Source organism: Gordionus sp. m RMFG-2023, chromosome 2 (assembly GCF_954871325.1).
Source record: "Gordionus sp. m RMFG-2023 chromosome 2, tfGorSpeb1-WG-v2, whole genome shotgun sequence".
Lineage (NCBI taxonomy): Eukaryota > Metazoa > Nematomorpha > Gordioida > Chordodea > Parachordodidae > Gordionus > Gordionus sp. m RMFG-2023.
The window spans coordinates 35,116,285-35,140,741 of record NC_088776.1 but is presented as its reverse complement, the minus strand read 5'-3'; the positions used below and the strand labels follow the sequence as shown (position 1 = coordinate 35,140,741).

At 26.2% G+C, this 24,457-nt stretch overlaps 2 protein-coding genes across 4 annotated transcripts; both read left to right on the top strand.

Annotated features, from left to right (window-relative positions):
* The first annotated feature begins 3,704 nt into the window (after positions 1-3,704).
* LOC135923419 (uncharacterized) lies at positions 3,705-6,757 on the top strand. Of its 2 annotated transcripts, none has more exons than XM_065458150.1 (2): positions 3,705-3,834; positions 4,918-6,757. In XM_065458150.1, exon 2 carries the CDS (start codon positions 4,979-4,981, stop codon positions 6,383-6,385), a length of 1,407 nt encoding a protein of 468 aa, XP_065314222.1. In that variant the 5' UTR covers positions 3,705-3,834; positions 4,918-4,978; the 3' UTR covers positions 6,386-6,757. The 2 variants fall into 2 exon arrangements, with proteins under 2 accessions (XP_065314222.1, XP_065314221.1); XM_065458149.1 differs by lacking the exon at positions 3,705-3,834 and adding an exon at positions 4,590-4,725.
* An 8,238-nt stretch (positions 6,758-14,995) lies between these two features.
* LOC135924823 (dehydrodolichyl diphosphate synthase complex subunit nus1-like) lies at positions 14,996-23,569 on the top strand. Of its 2 annotated transcripts, none has more exons than XM_065459946.1 (5): positions 14,996-15,302; positions 15,343-15,480; positions 15,522-15,698; positions 15,826-15,919; positions 23,203-23,569. In XM_065459946.1, exons 1-5 carry the CDS (start codon positions 15,005-15,007, stop codon positions 23,291-23,293), a joined length of 798 nt encoding a protein of 265 aa, XP_065316018.1. In that variant the 5' UTR covers positions 14,996-15,004; the 3' UTR covers positions 23,294-23,569. The 2 variants fall into 2 exon arrangements, with proteins under 2 accessions (XP_065316018.1, XP_065316016.1); XM_065459944.1 differs by lacking the exon at positions 23,203-23,569 and adding an exon at positions 19,162-19,653.
* Positions 23,570-24,457: the final 888 nt, after the last annotated feature.

The window sequence follows — 24,457 nt, the reverse complement described above, 5'->3', positions numbered from 1 at the left end:
TATCAAATTTATAGCAAATAATATTTATTAATTTTAAAAAATAAAATCTTTAATAATTCAAAAAATAATTAATATTTTTCGTCTAATTACAATTCATAAATAATATATAAAATAAATTAATATTAAAAAATATGTATCACGCCGCAGAATTTTTACATCAGCGGTGGCGTGTTGAGCGCCGACACTTTTTTAGCACGCTGTGTAGGCATGGTCTAAATCAGCGGCGGCGGCGCATTTGACCGGCGGCGCACATGTCTATATATGAGTAACACATTTAAAATGAATATAATCATCAAATAAATAATTGGAATTTTATTTATCCTCCTCACCTTCTTTATATGCAAAAGAGGATTTTATGTCAGTACAATCTAACGATGAGTTGTTATCATTTTCTTTTGAAATAAGAGAGATTAACAAGTCGGCCCTGTGCCATACAAGATATTAGGTAAGTTATAATTGATGAGCGAGAAGCTGCGTTCGGATGCCACAGAAGTTGGAATGGTTAAAGTAATCCGTAATATAATGAATATATTTTGTATATCTTTATTTAACCTACTAATGTTAATATAGCGTAAATTTTTAATAGAGTTTTTATGGGATGCTTGCTTAATATATTCACAAAAAATTTAATTCAATTGGTAGGTTCTGCGGATTAATATTTTCTTCTAACATATCCTATCGATTTCCTTTAGCTCTCTTTCAGGGGCATTTATCAATTCTGGTAGATTAAATAAGAATCTAAAATGATCTTTAAGAGCGCTGGAAATGTTCTTCCAACGAATTTCTCGCTTGATCTAGTACTAGATTGAAAAATTCAATCTCATATTCTTTTTGAGAATCATGTATAGCCGTGGCATCTCCTTCGTTTTTGAACTTTCCACCTACGAATTATGGAAAGCATTACTCTTCAAACTCATTTCAGATTCCTGCACAAGATCTTTTGCTGAATCAAGAGAATTCAGAAATCCGTTTCTCTTAAAGATATTTAAAATATCATGCATACTTTCTATAAGCGACCAATTAAATATTGTTACTTTTCATGACCTTACTTGCTAAATTCACCTGGGTTAAGATATCAACCTAGATAATGGAAATTGTTTTAATTCTTTAGCCAATGACTTCTGTGCAGCATTTGGGGTCATTAGTTTTTTACGGATACGTTATATTGTGCATCCTAAATATCACCAACCTTCTAATGGCTAGTACACTATCCACCTTATACTCCATCGTATTTCAGGTTTTCAATTATTCTATGATCCTTTAAAATTTGTCATCACTGAGTCGAAACAAAAATGAAAATATATATTTCTTTGGACAACGATGAAAATTGATTTTGCGATTAATAATTTTTGTGACATGTCACCAAGTAGCAGATTTAAGATGTGGCAATCATAAGGCAAAAAAACGCTCTCCGATTTATTTGTAATGAGCTTGAACCCTTATCCTCTCATATTTGATGCGTTATGGTAACCTTGTCAACGACAATTATTTTTATCTCTAATTCCATATTTTTAAATAATTATAAAAATTATTCTACAAAGGCCTGGCTAGTACTGGACAGAGACCTTCATGGGCCTTAATTTTTTGACCAAGCCCGTCCCAGGCCCTCAGTAAAAAAATTTTTTAGGCCCAAGCCCGGCCCGGCCTATATCTAATGTTAAAAAAAATTCCAAGCTCATGATAAGTTTCAAAAAAATTTCCCAAACCCGGCCCAAGCCCATATCCAAAAATTTAATTTTTTTTATTTAATGAAAATAAACAATATTTAAATATATTTAGGCAATCATTTTGTTTACAATACTATTAGAAGGAAAAAAGGCAATATTTTTTTATATTTCTAAATTTAAATTTAAAAATCCAGGCCCGGCCCAGCCCGCTAGAAAAAATATAATATTAGATACCCGGCCTCTGCTGGCAGGCCCGGCCCATGAAGGTCTCTGGTACTGGATTCGATCGTCAGAAATCTAACAAATCGCTTATTAATTTTAAAGGAGTTGTTATTAAGTTCTACGTCTGATTTTACAGAAAAATTAATACCATCAACAATTTTTTTCCTACTTTTATTTCATATCAAGTTAATAATTTCATTTTGAATTCGATTTCCACCGTAAAAAAAATGCAATTTCTTAACTAAAAAATAATTGAAGCTTTTTTTTCTTTTTTTTTGCTAAAATATAAATCAAATTTTTTGTTATAATACATATGACACATGCCAACCATTTTTCAAAATTCATACATAGATTTTTACAAAAAAAGAATGCTTTGCTTGCATGTAATACATACAAAAAATTATTATTTCTCAAGTGCTAAAAATAATTGAGTAAAATTAAAAAATTTGGCAGCCCTCTCGGCTCCTCCTCGTCTGCACGACCCTGGAAGAAGGAAATTGATAAACTAGACGTTTTTTGAAAAAAAAATTAAATTTATTTAAAAAATATAAAATAATCAAATACTGCTTTTCAAAATTATTATTTATAAGTTAAAATGCTAAAAATTTTAATGCGGGAGAAATGATAGAATTCCCGGAGATTTTTTCGCAAGATTTACGATTCCGAGTGATTTGCGGGCGAGAGATGTCTACATGTAAACTAAAAAATTGCGGAATCCCGCTGATGGGAGGAGACCTGGCAGCCCTGCTCAGAATAGGTTAAATCTTCCATTTTATTAACTATGAATTTGATGATAAAAATTTTGTTTATAAAAAATTGCCCCTAAACGTGAGTCTCGAGGTTTTAATAATAATAACATATTATTAAAGAAAATCTGCAAATGATTTACTTTTTTTAAAAATGCAAAAGCAAGCATATTTGAAAAAAAATATCAGTTACGAGGATTTGATGACTTGTTATGTTATTTGATAACAAAATTATTTTTTTATTAGTTATTAAGACACGATTTTTCAGGAGATGATAGCTGACTTATATATGAAATCATTTACCTCAAAAACGTATTTTGAAAAAAATGCAACTTAAGCGGTGATGACGCTATGCAATTTAGATTGTTTACAAAATCAATAAATATTTTGAATAAATGAATTATAAAATTTCTAATTCTAGTGTGGATGGATAGGGGGCTAACATCTTTGCAAAAACTTTGTATTTTTTAAGACTCCTCAAAATTTAAATGATAGTTGACTAATTGATGAAATCATTTACCCCAAAAAACGTATTTTGAAAAAAAAAGATGCTACTTACGAGGTCTTGCAGCGGTGACGACGCTATGCAATTTAAATTGTTTACAAAATCAATAAATATTTTGAATTATAAGATTTCTATTTTCTGTGCGGGGGGGGGGGCTAACATCTTATTGCAAAAACTTTGTATTTTTGAGAACTCCTCAGAATTATGATGTTTGAGCCCTTAATGCCCCCTCCCTCCGTTATGCCGATGACACTGATCGAGGGGTTCATTCAACAATAAATTTAAAAAAAATACTCAGGTAGAATAAAATTATTTAAGAAAATGCTAAGTAAATATTATAATAAAATCCTTAGTATATTAAAATAGTAATATAATTTATATTTATAGGACACATTTGTTCATATGCTTTTTTAGCTGCTGTTGTTTTACATTTCATTTATAAGATAAATAAAAACAAAAAACACAAATTGTGAGTTATTAATATTATAATTATGATTTTTATGAATATGAGATGTATAAAAATCAATGAAATTTATAGTTAAAAAGTTCGCCAAATTTTTTTCCTAGAATTTTAAATACATTAGTTTTATAATAAAAACCCCCACCATATATCGATTAATATTATGTTTATCATACGTACTATAGGATCAGATACTGTCAATATAATATATATTATTGAGGCTAATCAAAATAAGTACGTATATTATTTGTTTTATTTATTGTATACAATTAATTTATTTTTAGTAATTATATTGATTTTTTTAAATAACAAATATGAATTTGTTGGGTAAAATATTCAAAGAATTAATTTTCACCAATTCATAACAATCAATTCCTTATGCTTTGAATATGAATGTGCCTTGGATTTAAATAAATGATTCTTAACCCGCTAAACTAGTCGCAAATTTTATATTTAGGCCCGAGCTCAATCCGATATTTGTATAAAATTATAAATTAAACACATTTTTAAATGTTAAAAAAAACACATTTTTAAATGTTAAAAATTTAATTTTAAAAAATGAGAAGAGAAAAACATTAATTTATTTTTTAAACTCGAACCCTGTGCAAGGGCTTGTATATGACTCAAAATTTTCTATATCGATTTCAAGATTTTAATGGATCAAATATGTATATTCTATTGATATTAATTGCCCCTCCCTTTTTATTTAATGAGTTTAAAATGAATAAAAAGATGTTAATAATAAACTACAAACAAATAAAGGGATTTTTATTCAATGTGAAACATATTTAAATTAGGATAGTAAAGAGTGAAATAATATTTATAGTAAATAATGGATTGTTTTTTTCCAATTATTAAAATTAAAAAAATCGATATTTTTTGTAAGTAATATTAAATTTCACTAAAATTTAAAAAAAATTAATTTTGTATTAATTTAAGCAAAAGGCAATATAAAATAAATATACATTGTAAATTTTTCTTTTTAAAATAAAATCTGTACTTTGTGCAATTAAATTTTTTCTACATATAAGAAAACTATGATCAAAAAATAGCTAATTAATTTTTGAAAAATAAAAGTTGGCTTTACTGTTCTATATGTATTATCAGAGGGAGAGGATTTTACAGGTAAAATTTTTCACAGTTTACAGATATTTTTTTTTTGATTTGGACCAAAATATATGTATTAAAAATTTATTATATATGAATGATTTATTAACATACTTATTTAATTATTTATATGCTTTTATATGATATAATCATTATTAATTAAATAAAATTTAATTTCGAAAAATAATATATTCTATTCAAAATCTTTAGAAATATCGTTTAATTAAGCACAAATGAATGAATGACATTGATATAAGAGCAAAATTTAAAAATGAACAAGGATATTGTCACCTATGATCGTGGTTATACCACCAATCGATCTTTCGTCAAGCTTACTCGTTATGAAGCAATAGGGTTTGTATATATTTTTCCCGTAATTTTGATTCTCGGACTTATAAAAAATTATATTTTATGTCACGCCTTCAAAAGAGTCCGGATAAGATCTAACTTAGGACGTTTGTTAAAAATCTTATTAATATCGGATATCATTCTATGGATCCTCCTCCTTTTTTATCCACTTATAAGCAGTATCGGTTCTTATTCTAACGTTTATTATTCTGCCTCTCAACCTTGGAACTCCTTTATTCTCTACTTTCTGCAACCGGCTCTCAATATTTTTTTCATACTTAACATACATTTGGTGACCCTTATGGCGGCTAATCAATATCTGATGTATGCATTTCCAAGGATGCACATGGTATGGAGACGTAAAAAGTATATACTGAAGTACGTGCTCATAATTGATTTCTTCATCATAGCCTCCTTGGAGTACACTATGCTAAAGTGGCTGGAAGTTACTCGATATCAACAAACCAGCCATAACTTTTATGACAAAAAACCCCGTGACATATATTATACAGACGTGGTAGCCAATCCCTCTGATAATTACATATCTTACAAGGTTTCTAACAACCTTATCCTCGTCATAGCTCCGCTCATATTTCTCATCTTTTTGAGTTTTTCCAATCTACGGTTTTATCTGCAGAACAAATGGCTCGAGACTGTGACAAACGGTAAAAAGGTGTCTCCTAAATTGGGGACACATCATCACACCGACAACCAACCACACATTAACCTACGTAATAATGCTGATAATGAACATGACATTCAAACGACAGCTACTACTTCTTCATGCGTTGATAATTCAGGAGCCATCAGAGATAAGACACCTGAAAAGTTGGATAGATCATCGCCTGTTAGGGTAGGGGAAAGTGACGAGAACATACAGATGAGTCGTCAGGACGTTAAAGCCATTAATGCTTCTAAACACGAAGAAAAACTTTTGAGCATATTAATCATAATACTGTCGTTCCAGTATTTGGTATGCAACATTCCCATAGCTGTCATACAAATACTTTATCCTGTGTATGAATGCTACCCTGGTCTATGCAGATTCAGGTTCTATGTACTCATAGCCAGCATGTTACAATACTTGAATCCCAACATCGATTTCTACATATTTTATGGATTGAAGAGTCTAAGACGAGCTGTGGGAAACTTATGGACGTCTACGAAAAGAAAAAAGCAAAGGAAAGCTGGTGATGATAAGGAAAATCACTTTGATTCATCGTCAACACTTGATGAGGCAGATGGTGTTAAAACTTCGAAAAATTTAAAAAATCGAGATGTCAGAGTGCCTGCACTGAAAGAGACTGATACCGACAATGCCTCTGATTGATCGATGAAAGGTTTGATTATACCACCTTTTAGTAAACATTATGTTTTTAAATGTACATATGATTTTTTGAAATGTTTATATAAATATTTTTATTTGAAGAGTAAATCGCATATTTTTAATCTTATCATTTCATATCTTATATTATGTTTCTTTGAAAATTTTAATTTCGAATAATCAAAAATATTAATTGATATTAATATAATTTTAGTATGTATTAATATCTTAATTGCCTATCCTAAACACTTTCAATTTTTTTATATTATAAACAAGCATGTCGTATTTATTCGCATGTTTAATATCATATTTGATTAAATAAGTTTAGTTGTCATGTTAAATTATAGTGGTTAAGTCCAAACAATTTTGTAAATATTATTTATATAAATAAATTAAATATGATCATTATCCTTTAAATTTAAATATTTAATTTTTTTATATAAATGGATTTTTTTTGATATAATTAATTATTTGTATAAATTTAAATCATTATACCATTATATAGTAATTAACTGACAGATTACTGATAAAAAAATTTAGTGTTATATTTTACCTTTTAAATTACCATAACGCTAAAAAAAAATATTGATCCATAAAAATAAGAAAGAGCACATCATAAATATGATCAAATTAATCCATTTATAATTTGATATAATTAAATTGTATCGATTTTTCATTAAAAAAACATAAATGGATTATATTTTTGTGTGACTTGCAGTTGCAACCCATTTTTTCGAAAAAATATATATTAATAATATTACAATAGTATATGGATTTTAATTTTATTTAATATTATAATATTAATTTATTACTGTATTTTTTTTTAATAAATGAAAATATGACAAATTTTAAACTTCTTGTCTTAATTCATTAAATTATATTGGATTGTTTGCGAATAGAAACTTTATTATGAAAGTATGTAAACAACATTTTTTTAATATGCTATCATGTTTCAATTCGGACATCATATATGAAAATAATTTTTTAAAATAGAAATAAAATTTAAGGGGAAAACCCCAATCTAGTGCCCCCCCCCCTCTCACGCCATGGTATCTATAAATCAAATTGATACAAAAAATATTCCATTATAATATGACGAATTTTATTTTTAAACTTTGTTATAAAACGTGATAGTGACATTTTAAGCTCTTAGCCCTATGCGTTATATACATAACAGGGTTATATATATAACAGAGCAACACTTGGTTCTTTCAGAAAAAGCCCATCAAATTGGAAAATTAATACTACTCCTGTGATAAATTAGCACTCTTTTGAGTGTTGAGAATATTTATTCATATGAAGCTTCTTACACGACAATTATTAGGGCTGTTGCAGAGCCTTTATAAAACTGTCTATATGGTATGCCAATATTTATGACATCTAATTTAAAATATTTCCATAAAAATCCATTTGTTTTTCAACTAATTCATTTGCAATTGCAAATATTGATTCGAATATGTTCGATTTTCATTCCATATTGAGATTAAGAAGAATATTTTATGGTGCCATTTTTTCCCTGATAAAATAATTTGTATCATAAGGAGGTAAGGTTTTAGAGCAGGAGAAAAACTTATAAGCATCACCGAAACATTAAAACAAAAAATAATGAATAATTTTAAAATAAGTGTCTTTTAACACTTCGTTGCATAGGTTGGGCTATGTAGACCCCAACCATTTAAAAAAAACGTTATTACAAATTCTTTCGATATTTTTTGGATCTTTTAGTTTTAGGTAATGTATATATGTAAAAATTAATTTCGATTTTTTTCGATAATTTATGAATTTTTAGAGCCTTGACCCCCCCCCCCTTCCCTAATTTGTCATTATCATTGATATATTAACAATAAATAAAAACTTTTATATATCATTTTTATTGGCTACGAACAGCATTTTGGAAGAAGGTAATCCAATATAAAACTTAATGATATAAAAATACTCAGGTTCGTCTTAAGAAACTCTGAATAATATCGTGATTGTATAATAAGCTTATTTTAGCACAGTGATTGATTTTAATATTCGATTTAAACCTATTTAATTATTATCATTCTCGAGTTTATTTGTGAATGTATTTTTTGTTAAAGATTTGTATTTATTTTGTATATATCAATAAAATTTAATGACTAGTAAAATAATCTATTCTTGTAAAATTTTATCAAATATTTATCTGATTTTTAATAATATTAATAACATCTTGTATTTCTAACGTAATAAAATTAGAGGTCAAATTAATTTATTATTGGAAATATAATATTTAAATCTCATTAAATTTTAAAAAGAAGCATAAAAATAGTGTTTAGTTTAGATTGTTAATGAAATTAAATGCCGATAATAAATATGCAGTGAAATAAATAATATCTAGATTTTCATAAAAAATTCAATAAAAAAATTAAGTTAAAGTTCGCAAAAAATAATTATAAGAACTTAATTTAAAGATTAAAATTTTTTTAAAGTAATATTGTGTTTAGATTGTTAATATCAAATGTCGGAATTCGGTGAAATACATAATGTTTGGGATGCCAGAATTTAAAAAAAAATCCAGAGGGGTGAAGTGGGAGTTCCTGGAATTTAAAGGGTTTTTTGAGAGGGAAGTAAGGTTTACCAACCCCCCCTCTCAATTACTGGTAAATAGTAATGAGAATAAAAAGCCAGGTCATGATTGACAAAGAATAAAAAGGAAGGAGAGAGGAACCCCTATACCAATATAAACAATGGCGATAATACCCCCTTCTCCTCTAATTTTACTCCCATACTCTCCTGCTACTAAATTAAAATTAACAAATAAAGAAATCCAAATCAAGGATTAGCAAAAAAAGGAAATCCAATTAAAACTTACTCACCCCCCCCCCCTCCGATTCTATTCGAATGACAATATCTTCATATTTACTACCCCATACTTTCAAAGAAAATCTTGCATCATATTCCCATAAAAATTCTATCGGGGTTTTCAGCCCGGCCCTGAATAATTTTTTATGTAGAAAAACGACATAAATTTGTTTAAATCAACTTATAAGCTTTTTAAAAAAATAAATATTGAAGAGATCTGCAAAAGTAGGCTCGGGCCGGGCCTGATATTTTTTAAGAAAATTCGGGCCGGGTCGGGCCTTATAAATTTTTTTAAATATATCTAAATTTATCAATTTTATGTTGAATTTTTTATGTAAAATAAAAATATGTGGTTTTATTTATAGTAAGTAGACGCCATATAACATATATCGTTTATTTTGAGTAATTGATTTCTATATTTAAATAAATTCGGGCCGGGCCGGCAAAATTTTTTAAAAAAATTTTGAGTTCGGGCCGGGCAAAACTTTTTTAAAAAAATTTTGAGTTCGGGCCGGGCAAAACTTTTTTAAAAAAATTTCGGGCCGGGCTTGAAAAATTAGGCCTGATGAAGATCACTAATTTAAAGATTTAATCGAAAATGTAAAATGTTTGATCAATAATGGAAAAACACCAATGGCTAATAAAAATGTGCTATTGAAAAAGGATAAGATTTAATCAAAGTAGGAAAAGGTATTTAATTTAATTACCACTTATTTCCATTTCTAATATTTTTGTCAATAACTGTTCTGTCCTTTATATTAGTATTCTTGAGTGTTCTTAAAAAGCGCCTCTCCAAAATAGCTAACATTTTTTCGAAAACGTTGAAGCGCCGCTATTAGTAAAAACTCAGGAGCGGGGAACTAGTTAATTTGCATAAATTTTTAAAAAATTCTCTTAATTAATGTATTTTTCTGAATACAATAAAATAGTATATTTTTATTTAAATAAACTATTTAATTATCCCTGATATTTATATTTTTTACCATTTTTTAAGTAAGCTATAAAACCTTTCATAAAAATAAAAACTGTGGATGACGATATCGTGTTATTAACAAATAGAAACATATTGAAATGGTTGAAATAATTTTCGTGTCCATCCTATAAGAAATATTTTTCTCTCGTTAAGTCCTTCGTACGTGATATAGGAAAGGGCCTATCGTAGTATCGTTATTAGTGGCCAGTCAGGGTGTCTAAAAGATGAAAATTATTTGTTAACATGATTGAGAGCCCCGGTAAGGGGGTTTTGGTTTTTATATCATGAAAAAATTCAGGAGTCTAAATTGTAGTCTATATATATCAAAACAATATTAGACACAGGTCAAATGTGTTCTTCCTTTATTTTATTTATCCATTCAATGCAATGAGTACATAAGTAAGCGTCGTAACTACAATTTAATATAAATAAATTCGCTCAAAAGAAAGAAAGTGTATTTTCCTCTAACTATAAAAAATCCCCCCTATTTATGTTAGTTCTAATTATTTATGTGTACTTTTATCCAGCCAATCACAAAATGTATTTCTCAAAAAACGAGCAGGATATTTATATGTATTTAATTTGTTTAGCCATTTCATATGATTAAAAATAACCGGGACACACATGGTAATAAAAAAACATAAATTTATTTTCAATATGATAATATTTTAATTACTTTTACGTGGCACTTCAACTTATTCAGTATGATTCCCACAAATCGCCCGTTTCAGCGTAAGTTTAAAAAATCTAACCGCATGTGCCTAAAGAGGACTAAAAAAATATTTATATAGTCTCGAACGTGATTATAAAAGTATAAAAAAATATATATACTTAAAATTTTTGAATGACGATGTTGAGTTGTAAATAGGAATTATTTTTATTGTCATAATTAATTTACTATAGTAAAAATTAGTCGCATTATTCTTTTAACCTCGCATTATTCTTTTAACCTTGGTTAAAAGAATAATGCGACTAATTTTTTAAGGGGATAGGTTTTGAAGAGGGGGAATAGGGTGTCTCCAACAAATTTCTGCTATGCGGATTTTGACTATGGGTTGTGATGTAAGTATAGGATAAATACCCGGGATTTGGCTCAGGAAAATAATTTATTCTTCCTGGGAATTATATACATATAAAATATATTGTAATTTATTTTATTGCCGTTTCTTTTCTGTTATCATTTTTATCTTCAAATTTTAATAACTTATTCCTATTGGAATAATATCTGGTTTATGGACAAACATAATCTCTTATTCTCATTAAATAACTTACTTACCAACTCATTGTTTGTATACGTTATTTTATCTGTTACATAACTTCTAAATACATTGTATTGTAAAACATAAAATTTTTTTTATCAGTTTTTGCTATTTTCTGATCTTTATATTAAAAATATACAATTAGAGATAAACATAAAAAATAGACAAAATATAAATCAACATTTTTGTTACTTTTTATTCATTTATTATGGCTTAAATATGCTAGATATGCTAGCAGTGGCGTCACTAGGAAAGGGCGCGCAGTGACTTGAGCCCCCTGAAAAATTTGAATGGCCTCCTGATGAAGCATTAAATTTTTTTTAATGGTATCCCCTTGAACTAAAAAGAAATTTTTTTGATTGCCTTCTGAGCGATTTCTTTTATAATTCTATTAAGTAATATATAGATTTAATTTTATTATTTAAAAATTAATAAGACTATCTAAATTTTTATTAAATGAATACTATTTTAATTATTAAATTAGATTAATACACATCAATTATATTTTCACTATGTCAGCTTTTCAATCAAATTCTGTATTAAAAATAGAATATCAATATTCTAATTAAATATATATTTAGGTTAAAAGTTGAAGCTTAATTGACTTTTATTATTTAAATTATTATATAACCCTAATTAAATAAATATAATCATTTATTAATTTAAAATAAACAAATTTAATATTGTAATTAACCGAGTTCAAAATCACTAATCAACTATATTATTCATTTTTGCCTCTTCCTAAAAATATTATCAAGGACCAAATAAGTATAATAGGAGATTTCTTTATAAAAGTAAATAGACATATAGTTTATAATTCTCTATTATATATAATTGTTTATAAAATATTAGGTAAAATGCCACTTTACAGACGTATTTTAGAGTTATAGATTATATAACAGTTAATATTTTAATAAAATTTATTAATAAATGCTTTTGAAAATAAATATATGTAACAATTTGCCTTCAATTCTTTAACGCCATTTATTTATTTAAAAATATATATTATAAAAATTAAACATCTTATTATTCATCTCACAATGGATGTTATCCTTATATCGTTTTTTTCCTTCTCTTTTTATTATGTGTTTTTAGGAAAGCTATTTTTTTCTTCTTTGATAAACTTTTTTTAAATATGTAAATATTTTGATATTAATACAAACTACAATTATTTTAAGACATAATATACCAACTAGAGGTGGTGCGACAATAATATAAAAAATCTTAATTGCTTTAATCATATCACTCTGGGTCCTTATTTTATAGTTACAAAATGTTTCATTTCTAACATGGCATCCTTTCCGTGTATAACTCGAGACTTCACTATATTTGCATTATTATTTATTCTAAAGATTTTTAGTGTTTTTATTTTATCAATTTATATAAATAATAAATTCTAATATGAGTTTACATCATGAGTGTCATGGCTATGACTCCAAATTAACCAACATCTATTATTTGTGTGGCAATGTAATTTAAGATTATTACTCCTGCTGATGAGAGCATATGATTGCATAATTTAAATGCGCAGAAAGTGTCTAGTCGTTTATATAACATTAAAAATGGAAGATAATCTTTCAGAAATTTAATGTCTCACAATTATCTTTTCAATTAATTATGCTTCCATCAATCATCTAAGAGGAAGATCTAACCAACATATAGTTGCTTTGAATTGGTTAGTCCATTCTATAAAAATTGTCTAAAATGGTAACAGAGAGTTTTATTAGTTTCATGACCTTTTGTCAATGTAAGTTGCTAAGAATTATATTATATTATGTGGTTTTTTAAAATATCAATTGAGGCATATGTATGAATTAATTAAACTTTTTTTATCACTTGTAAATCTTTAGACGTAAAATTTTTTATATTAGCATCGAAAATATTTTATATTGTAATAAATAGATTTTGTATTAAAAAATATTATTTTTAGAAATGTCTTGTTTTAATTATTTATATGCTAGTTTATTTTGTATTCATAATATAATAAATGACAAAATATGAAATTCAGAATAATTGTTTAGAGTTAGCAAATTTTAATAATATAATATATTAATATAAAACCCGGTCGGGAAGTGGGGGGAGAAGCCCCCTACAAATTTTTTTTTTAGTTGAGCCCCCTGACATTGTAAAGGCTAGCGACGCTCCTGTATGCTAGTCAGCTATTTCTTATAGTTGTGGATGTGGTTCCTTAGTCGACGATAATAAAAAATATGAGATAAAATTTATTTAGTAGTGTAGTTAAAAATGATTTGATTTTTAAAAACAGCCCGATTAAGATTTTAGCCGAAATAATATTTAAGATTCAGGATTTGGCAAGTAGAAGCCCAACATCTATGAGCAAAGTTACCATTCTAGTTAAAATCGTAATCAGGTCGTTTTTAAAAAATTGTTCCGAATCGGGCTTTTAACAACACTATTATTTATATGTTTTGTTGATTATATACATCCGTTATAGACAACATCTACATGATGGAATTCTTTCAAACCTAATAAAATTAGAGCAACCAATGGAGAGATACATATATCTTCTAGTGAATGTATTTTTAATTCTGGATAGATTTAAAAACACTTTTATCTTATATTGCTATTTTAATAATATAAATTTATTTATATTTGGCCATATTGTTTACATTAATTTTATAATATATATATAATATGTGTTTAACTTATTGTTTTAAATACTTCTACCTATTTTCCTATATTTCAGCTATTTTTCGTAAATATTTTCAAGACTTGAATTCTCGGAAATTTTACATATCTAGCTATTATCGGTTGTAATTTAATTTTAAAGCAAAAAATTATATTTTTATGGAAGCAAGCAAGTATATTAGATTATAAAAAAAATAAAAGCAGATATTTTTAATTATTTAAAAAAGGATTGTTCGTGATATATTCGTTGTAATGTCTAGTACATCAAAGAATTGAGTTAAAATTAGAAGTCTGGTCCTTTTAGAATTTATTTTTACCCGGCCTGTCAAAAGTTTTACCCCCGGTTCCTACGAATGTTTCCCGGCTAGGCTTTTTAAAATCTAGAAATGTATCCAATGGAAAATAACAAATAATGATGATTTTGGTTTTTTTATTAGAAAGATAAACATAAAATATAGTGAAAAAATTGTATTTATGAATGAATACTAGTAAAATTATAAGTAAAAAAATATATTATCTTAAAAAATTAGGCTTTGATATAAATTTTTCTCTATTCTCTATTAAGCGCGCCTAGTATTTCTGCATTTTTTCCAGACGTTACCCGACCTATATGTAGAACTAGTACCGGGCATTGCAGACACCTAATTAAAATTAATTTAAAAATTCGAAATAAAATAAACTTTGCATGTGTCAAACTAACTATTTATGGAATTAGTTGAATCTTTCATTATAGGAAATGTAATAATTAATTTCCTATTTATATTACTTTATTGAACATAATAATATTTATAAATATAACCTCTATATTTGTTATAATATTATTTTATTATATAATTTTTTGGCACCAATAACATATGTTTCTTGAGATATATTTTTTTATGTTACCTTGTAAATCGTAGATCATTTCATTGATTCATTATTATGCAACAATATATAATATGCTTTTTATATCATATTATATTCAATTTTAAAATTTTATTACTATATCTATTTAAGAATGTTTATTCTTATATTCTAGCCATTTTTCTTAGTTATCAAAATAATAAATCATTTTTAGATGATATCAAATTAAATCCAGAGTTTATTGCTAATAATAAACTGCCCTATCATATAGCATTTCTCATTATAGACGAAGAACCATCTTACGTCGATTTATCAAAACTAGTCATATGGTCAATTTGTTTTCAAATATATAAAATCACATTTTTTGACCCAAAAGGTACTTCCAAACAATATTTTATCTTACTTTATAATAATAGGAAGTATCAAAAATAATATTGATATCTTGAAGAATGAAGTCAAATCTTGTATTAATGCTTTTCATAAATGCAATTATTTCTCCTATGATGTTTATTATAAAATATTGAATGATAACAGTTATAAAATCACTCATAAAAGTTTATTATTTTTTTGAGATTATCTATAATATTATTTATAGATGGATATAGCAATAAAGTTATAATATATATTGCTGATAGTTGGGATGGTTATAAAGTACTAAATAAACTTTGTATAAAATATTGTTTTCAAAAATCGGATCATACAAAAAATGGAATTTGTCAATCTAAAGATAAAGTATTAATGGATTCTCAAACATTTTCAACAGCAATGAATTGTAAATAAATCTGGATATTTTTTAATAATTTGCAATTAAAATGAGACATATATAAATTTATTTAAATTTAGTTTTTCATTATGAATTATTTTTAATATTACAATTTAATTATTTATATTTGTAAAAGCTATTTATCCTGAACCAAACATGGCCCTTCGGTTTGGAAGTATATCAACTCTAGCAAATTTTATGCCCTGGCATCTGCGATTTACTGAAATTATGTAAGACATATATTTATCATATATAGACCTGCAGTGTTTAAAAATATAATCATTGGTTGATAATGTGTTTAGCCTCCATCATCCATCATGAAGGATGGCTAGAATTGGCAAAATGAGATAATTTTTTAACATATTCATTAAATGATTACCTTTCATATATTGTTTTATGTAAAAAAACAAATTATAAATTTAATTTATTATCACATATGGAAATAATTTTCAAATTTGGCAGACATATTGATTATCTTCTTGAATTCAACACGAAGAAAAATTAACCAGTTACCTTTGAAGATTTTCAGTTTCACTAATAGATGTCCAAACCTTTTCTGGAATATACCAAATTTTTATCAAAATTGAAAGAAATTGTATTTGATTTGACAAAACATATGTTTTTTTAATGAATGATTGCTTGCTAACTTTGTTAGCTAAATTGTAATTTATATCCCCTGCCTGACCTTCATCCTCTACATTTGGGCCATTCCATGTCAAATCGATCAAAAAAGGCACATTTTTGGCTGGCCCCTTTTAAAATTGTTAAATTTCTGGAATCATTTAGATAGGTATATAAATGAGAAAGCCGTTTATTTTATTTCGCTAGCACACCTGGTTCTCGCGATATAGGGGTTCAAAAGCGCAAAAAAGAGCCACTTTGGAATCTGTAAAATTTTTAAAATGCTTATATCTCAAAAACTATTTATAGTAAAAAAATGTATAATATATCATATTGTAAATAAAAAAAATCTCTAAAGGGCTATCAAAAAAATAATAAAAATTGGCGTCAATTTGAGTTTTTAACTTCCGGTTTACCTATTTTGTTTCACCTGTATTTTAGCAAAAAAGGGAGTTTGTTTTCGAATTTTTTTTGCTTTTTATTTAGACACCTTTTATAAATATATATACGATGTCAAAATCTTGGCAACGCAATCGACTTTTCCGAAATATACATTTTTACCAAAAATTGAAGAAAAAAGTAGATGGCGCCAATGGTTGTAAAATATTCTTAAGGAAAATAGAAATTTTGATGCGTTTATAAGAAATGTGTAAAATTTTTCAGTTCTGCCCTCCCCACCATCCCTAAAATGTTTTACATTTTTTAGATACTTATTAGCTCGATAATGTATAACAGCTGCAGTAAAAACGAATATTTTATTAGGCATATTATCGATTATATTTTACAAAATAAACTGTTTATAACGATCTCTCTTTCTGCTTAATATTTTTAACTTGTCCGTTCAGATGAATTTTAAATAATTCAACCCGTAGCGGCTTATTATTTTATCATCTTTCTACCAATAACATTCTGGATTTGGAGAGTGCAAAAACATATATTCTAGGTGCAGATCAAAATTTTTTTATTCTATATCACAGATGGACGTACCAAATATTAAAATGTTGCAACCCATTTAATCTACAGAGACATGCTTATTATCGTGAGAATCTAAGAACGATTCTACCCTGGATGACCCAAAAAAATTTACCATTCAATTTAGATATGTTAATATGCTCTTCATGCCGACAAAAATTAGCAAACATTCCTTATACTTCAAATGACAATGTAGATATTGATTCTCCCTCTCATATAATTAATCAAGAGGCTATTGATAACATTAATATATCCCTACAATCAAATGGGTGAAAACGCTTATGTGAAAAGAAATATTCGAAGAAAAAAATATATAGAGTAAAAAAAAGTTTTAACGACTAAAATTATACCATTTTCTTCATCAAAATATGAAAAATTCGATGAAATTCTAGATACCTTAAAAATTATATGAAAGATATTTATTATTGAAAATTTCTTACATTATTAAGTGTCTAATGGGCATATGCCCACTCTGATCCTCAGTTTAATTAGTATATTTAATAGAAATTCAAATTTTTTAGTATAAAAAATGAAAATATCCGGTTATTGATAAGTCAGCAGCCATAATCCGTAATTTCATAAAGCACCATCTATTTTTTTCAACAATTTTTGGAGTCGATAGCGTCGCCACGGTTTTGATATCATATATATATTTAACAAAGGTGTCTAAATAAAAAGCAATAAAAATATTTCGAAAACAAGCTCCCTTTTTTGCTTAAAAACACAGGTAAAGCAAAATAGGTAAACCGGAAGTTAATGGCTCAAAATAGCGCCAATCTTTGTTTTTTGATAGCTCTTTAGATATTTTTTTTTACCTACAATTTGATATATTTTATTATTTTACTATAAATAGTTTTTGAGATATAAGCATTTTAAATATTTTACAGTATCCAAAGTGACTCTTCTTTGCACCTTTGAGTCTATACCTATATCTCGGGAACCAGGTATGCTAGCGAGCTAAAATAAACGGATTTCTCATTTTCTTAACTATCTAAATAATTCCAGAAATTTTTAACAATTTTAAAAGGGGTCGGCCGAATCGTAATCGATTTGACGTGGAATGGCCCATTTACTAATTTAATATTATTGTTCTCAGATGTTTTTTAATAAATTCAGTCAATGTACAATTTTGTTCTGTCATATATTTTCATATAATGTTTAATTTTTGAAATTTGGATTTTAATATGGAAAAGACATCTTCAATGCCCAACCTGGTATACCTAAAAAAAATTTATTTGGGCTGGGCCAGGCAAGAAAGGCTGATGGACAAAAGGTAGAGATGCCCTGCACATAGAAAATATAAATAAAATTATTCTAAAGCCTAATTTTGTTAAAATAATATATTTTATTTTGCATATAATTTTAATGATTAAATAACCAGCATTATGATCATTCATTCATAAAAACGATTTTCTTTCCCTACATTTCATGTTTATAATAATAAATCATGAAACATATATCCTCATCATTATTGGTTATTAGGATATATTTCTGGATTGTAAAAAACTTGGCTTGGCAACCTTACTAAAAAAATTGGGTCATGCCTGGTATAAAGTTGGCCAGGTTAGGTAAGTGATATTTCAATCAGGTAGGGCCTGAATACTCATATAATATTACCTGCATATCATTAACAAGAAACCATTACAATTAGATATCTGCAAATCATGCAGATCTATTTTTAAAAAATAATATTTTCTTGGACTGGGTTGGGCCTAATATTTTTTAAAAAATTTCGGGCCGGGTCAGGACTAAATTTTTAGATATGATATTACATTTTGTCAATTGATATATTTTAAAATTCCTGCAAGAAACAAGGCCCTAATATTTTATATTTGTAGAATTTTTTTACAAAAAAAAAATTAAAATTTTCTATATACAGATTAGTGCTGTTAACGTTACTTCAAAAAAAACACGTTACTTCTTACATCAAAAAAAGGAATGTGTTACGTTACCTTGTGAAGAAAGGAACGCGTGTTACTGGCTTTTCAGAAAGTAACATGTTACTCGCTACATGAAAAATTAAATATATAATAAATAAAATTATACAAAAATAATATATTATAAGATGAGATCTTTTTATAATAATTTTTTCCCCTATATAATATAAATAAAATTATTTCAAAATTTTGATAAGATAAATAAGAGAGTGCTTAACACATCTTTTGCCGTGCTAAACACACGTTCAATAAGCACAGAAAATGGGAGGATTTTTTTGTATTTAATAAATATAAATTTTATTTGAGGGAATTCATTAAAAATTATAAAATAATCCTTATTTTGAAAAAAGCTTAATAGATCATCTTCAAAAAATCTTCATTTAGATCCTTGTCAAATTTTTATTATCTTTATCAGAAAATAATCTGGTATGGTATGTGTGTTGTTTTTTAAAGGAAGCAAAATCTGCTTTTTTTTTGTCAAGAAGTTTAAGCTTTCTACCTTCGTTGACCTAAAATTTTATCCAGAGTTAATCTAATTTAAGTAGCAAGATAGTTATTGCTGATATTATATATTCATAGATGTGTTCGAGTCGATTAAAATTAAATATAATTAAAATATAAATTATAAACATGTATACCTTATGTCTTGCAGGATTGCATTAATCAGTGGCTTACAAAACTTGAAATTATTTAAAGTAATTTAGCTTTAATATTATAATAGTTATCGTAGGAATGAGATATCTCAAATGTTCTAAAATCGATAGAGCCGTAGCAACAGGTTCCATAACATATAAAATTATATATAGTATATATATCATATTTTTTAATTAATATTAACAATAAAAAAATATATGGACGACTTGTCATTATTCGGATTTATCACAATATTCGTCAAATTGTTTATTCTCCTTAATAAGTCTATTAATTTCACGTATAAAAAAAATCGATCTTGTTATAACCCTTTTAATCAGATATCTTCCTAATTTTTTTCTTAAAAATGGCTGCACAGTTTTGAGACTGCCCATATTTATTCCACAATTGAGGAAATATTTGATTTGGGACACAATTTTACAAAATTTAGACTCCTTAATTTTTTGGTATATAAAATATTAGGGCCAGGGCAGGTTAAATCATCTTCATCTGAAAAAATAATTCTTTTTAAATCTAATTATAATATTAGATAATAAGAATATAAATTAATAATCTTGATTGATTCAATATTAATTAGATTAACAACATTGACTGAAAATTTAAAAAAAAAGGAAAGAATTTGGTGGTTGATCTGGCTTAAAAACTCGGTTTAATTTTATAAAATTAAAAAAATTAATAAAAATAAAAAAATTAATAAAAATAATTTTATAATACAATATAATATGTTTTTTCCATATTTTCAAGGAAAAATTTAAAGTAACGTTTTGTGCTACCGTTACTCAAAAAAAGAAAAGCTTTATCGTTACTCGTTACAATAAAAGAAGGTAACGAATGGGGTTCCTAGCGACGTTAATATACAGCACTAATTTAAATAAATTTTGACCGAGTTATTTTTTTCGGGTCAGGCTTTTCGGGACAAATAAAAAAAATTTCGTTCGGGATCGGGCCGGATATGACCAAAGGGGCAGGTCCTCTTGAAAAAGAATCTAGATACAAATACAGATTCTTTGTGAAAAAATGAATCTTAAATACAGATACTAGTATCTTTTTTAAAATATCAAAAAGATAAAAGATACTTGTATCTTTTATTTAATTAGAATATCTTAAATACAAGATACTTTTAAATTATCATTACCAAGTAAATTAGAATAGCTTATAAAATACAGTTTTTACTATTTATTTGTGAAGAACATAACATACACATATAATAAGAATGAATATTTACAATAATTAATAAAACATTTAATGATGAGTTAATTATAATAATCAGGCTTTTATAATATTAGTATTAGCGCATCCTTAACACAGAATGAGAAGGGAGACTAGTATTTTTAATTGGAGTTGAAATATTAATTTGTAGAATATTTAAAATACATTCATTATAAGAATCAAATTTTACAAATAATTTATCACAAGACCTTTGCAGTTTCGGCGTACTTAACATTGCATTAAAACTAAATAACCTTAATTGGAGCTGATGAAAGTATTGCCATATTATATGTATAAAAAATTTAGGATAATAATTAAGCATTTATAATATATTTCGACTTAATATAATTTAAAACCTCCAGCTCAATGTTATTTGCATTATTGATCTCAGCACCATTTGTTTCACCAAAAGAAAAATAATGATGTTAATCTATTGGTTTTATAGTTTGAGCATGATTATATACTATGGTACTACATTTAGGGCTTCTTTTATTAATATATTTTGAAATTATTTTTTTTATTATCCGACTTAATCCATGATTTCTTAAAATATGGATGTGAAATTGATGACAAAAAAGCCACATTATATTCAAATCATAAGAAAATATTTTCTTAAAATCTTTTGCCCATACCATCTTGGGCAGTTTTTAATAAAGGTAGACAATATTGTAAACTTGAATTTTTAAGATAACCTATTCTCCTTTTACAATAAATAATATACTTTAATATGTTTAACAAAATTTGTGTTTAACCCTCTATTATTTTTTTGTTTATACAGGTTTTTACATCTAGCTTGTAAATTTTCTTTTTAACTTTAATTTAAAAAAATTTCCATATAATTTTAAGATTGGGATATGATTCAGAGGAACTTATTTCTATAAATTAAATTTCACTGCCATGAGTGTTAATCATCTTACAAATTAAAAATATTACAAAAAATTGGTAATGATTATCGAGTTACATTTATATATAAAATATAATCTATACTTATTTCGTTTTGATGTTGTTATTTTTTATCCTTCTACCTTAATGAGTAAATTTTCCAGATAATTTTGACTGTCATATAATCTATACTTATTTCGTTTTGGTGTTGTTATTTTTTATCCTTCTACCTTAATATGAGTAAATTTTCCAGATAATTTTGGCTGTCAATATATTAAAATAAAGCGGAATAAAATAAGGAAATTAATACAAGATTCTCGAAGAAAATAAAATATACTATGATATGTAAATTTTAAAACATGAATATTAAAAAAAAATCTGTATCTGTATCTCTTGTCAAGAAATGAAAAAGATAAAGATTCTTTTCAGAATAAAGGATCTTAGATACAGGTACTAGTATCTTATGAAATGTCAAAAAGATACTGAGTACAAGATACAAAAGGATATGTTGTATCTTATATACAAGTATTCGCTGTACTGTCCAACTCTGGATATGACTTATTAGCTTTTTATTATCATTATAGTATGCATAATTAAATTTTATTATTATAATAATGGTTGAATAAATATTATGGACCAACCTTGCGCCACCAATATGAAAATTGGTTGGGCCCCAGGTAGCTTAAATAAATGGCAACGCTTTTTAAGTGATCCAATGGCTATAATCCTATATAATTGAAAATGATTGCTGCACTAGCCCTGGAATGGCCCAAAAATATAAATAATATATTTAAATTTAAAAAACAAGAAAAATAGTTGTGACTATTCATTTTCTTATATTTTGTAATAAATTGAATAAAGATGATAAACATTAAATTATCACTGTTATTGCTGAATACTTAAATTTAATGCATAAAGTAGAAAATAAAATAAATATTTTTAATAATCTTTTTAAATATTAGGGTTGCAATGTTATGGCTGGGCTTAGATTTAAAAAAGATACCCGGCCAGAGTTGGGCTCAGGCCGAAATATTTAGATTTTGCAGGTCTATACTGCACGAACTATTAAATCACTTTTTCCTTTTAAAATAATTACAATTTTTATAACACCTTTAAGTTTTATCATATATAAACAATCATAATCTTATATTTTCTAACATCTTTTTATTTAAGAGTATAAATGAATATTTTCTAAATAATTTTTGAAAAAATTAAATCACTTATCTTTATATTATTTCTAGTTCTCGACATTCCCATAAAAATATGACGTTTCGCGATTTTCACCATTGCTTGTGTCAATATTCAAAATGCCAGCAAAATTTTGGAACCTAAAATCAAAATATAAACATCACTATCTAGCCAAATAAAACGTATCCTCAAATATGAATTTTTTTTTCATAGCAAAAATATTATTTTATTTTTAAATTAAACCATGATGAACAATTAGATTTATTGCGCGCCCCTTTGAAATGCTAATGCTTTGACTAATTTTTTTGAATTAACAAAATCCGTCGTTTTTATTGGGTTACTTAGGGAATGATTAGTTTTTATTTCTTATTTATCAATCAAAATTATTAACAAAATTTTTATTTAGAACTTAAAATATACTAGTGCATTATAATATTGTAAAAAAAATAAATATATATTATATTATAAAATTATATATCATATTATATATGTATATAAAATTTTAATTTTTGATGTTAATGTAGCATAATTACACGTATTTTTTATAATCGAAAACTATAATAAAAAAATTCTCAAGATTGAAATGGGAACGCTTTTTAAGATTATTTTAATTAAAATATAAATTTATAAGTTATTACCTCAAAAATGCAATAAACTCTATGACAAATATTTACCAATCCAAATTTATTTCTGAGGTATCATTTATATACGTTTTTTATATAGAATTTTTTTTATTTATATGTACAAGTACTAATGGATATAGGTTTATAAGGATTGCTTGATAAATCAAGAATCTCTCATTTATATTTAAAAAAAATTATCCAAATGGATGTTAAAAACCTCTATTTGGCTAATTAAAAATCCACCAAAAATATTACCTGTGAGATTGCCAAGGTTTGGCTTTTTTGGGGTAATCTGGAAGCTTATTAAATCGACTAAATCCACATTTTGAACAACACTAAAAAAAGGGGGGTAATAAAGAGATTTATTTTATTTGATTCTACAATAATATTTAAACGATGGGCTTACCATGGTGCCAGTTGAGAAATGCGAATATCAAATTCATAAAGATCCACTTTGAACTGAACAATTGTGTAATTTATGAAATTCCTCATCACAATTTAACTATAAGCTCATAAATATATTTAGCGATTTTTTTGGTGTTAATAAGTCAATATTTCTTTTTCAAAAAAAATGTATAAAATATAATATAAATAGATTATTTTTTGATTATTTTTAATGCAAAGAAGTTATCGAGTCGATTTTTTCTATAGGGAAGTTTTTATGCCATTTAACTAAGCGCACCCT

Coding starts and splice junctions, on each gene's coding strand:
- LOC135923419 (XM_065458150.1), top strand. CDS start 4,979: ATGAACAAGGATATTGTCACCTATGATCGTGGTTATACCACCAATCGA.
- LOC135924823 (XM_065459944.1), top strand. CDS start 15,005: ATGCAACAATATATAATATGCTTTTTATATCATATTATATTCAATTTT. Junction 15,481..15,521: donor TTATAAAATCACTCATAAAA/GTTTATTATTTT, acceptor TATTATTTATAG/ATGGATATAGCAATAAAGTT. Junction 15,699..15,825: donor ATTTTCAACAGCAATGAATT/GTAAATAAATCT, acceptor TATTTGTAAAAG/CTATTTATCCTGAACCAAAC.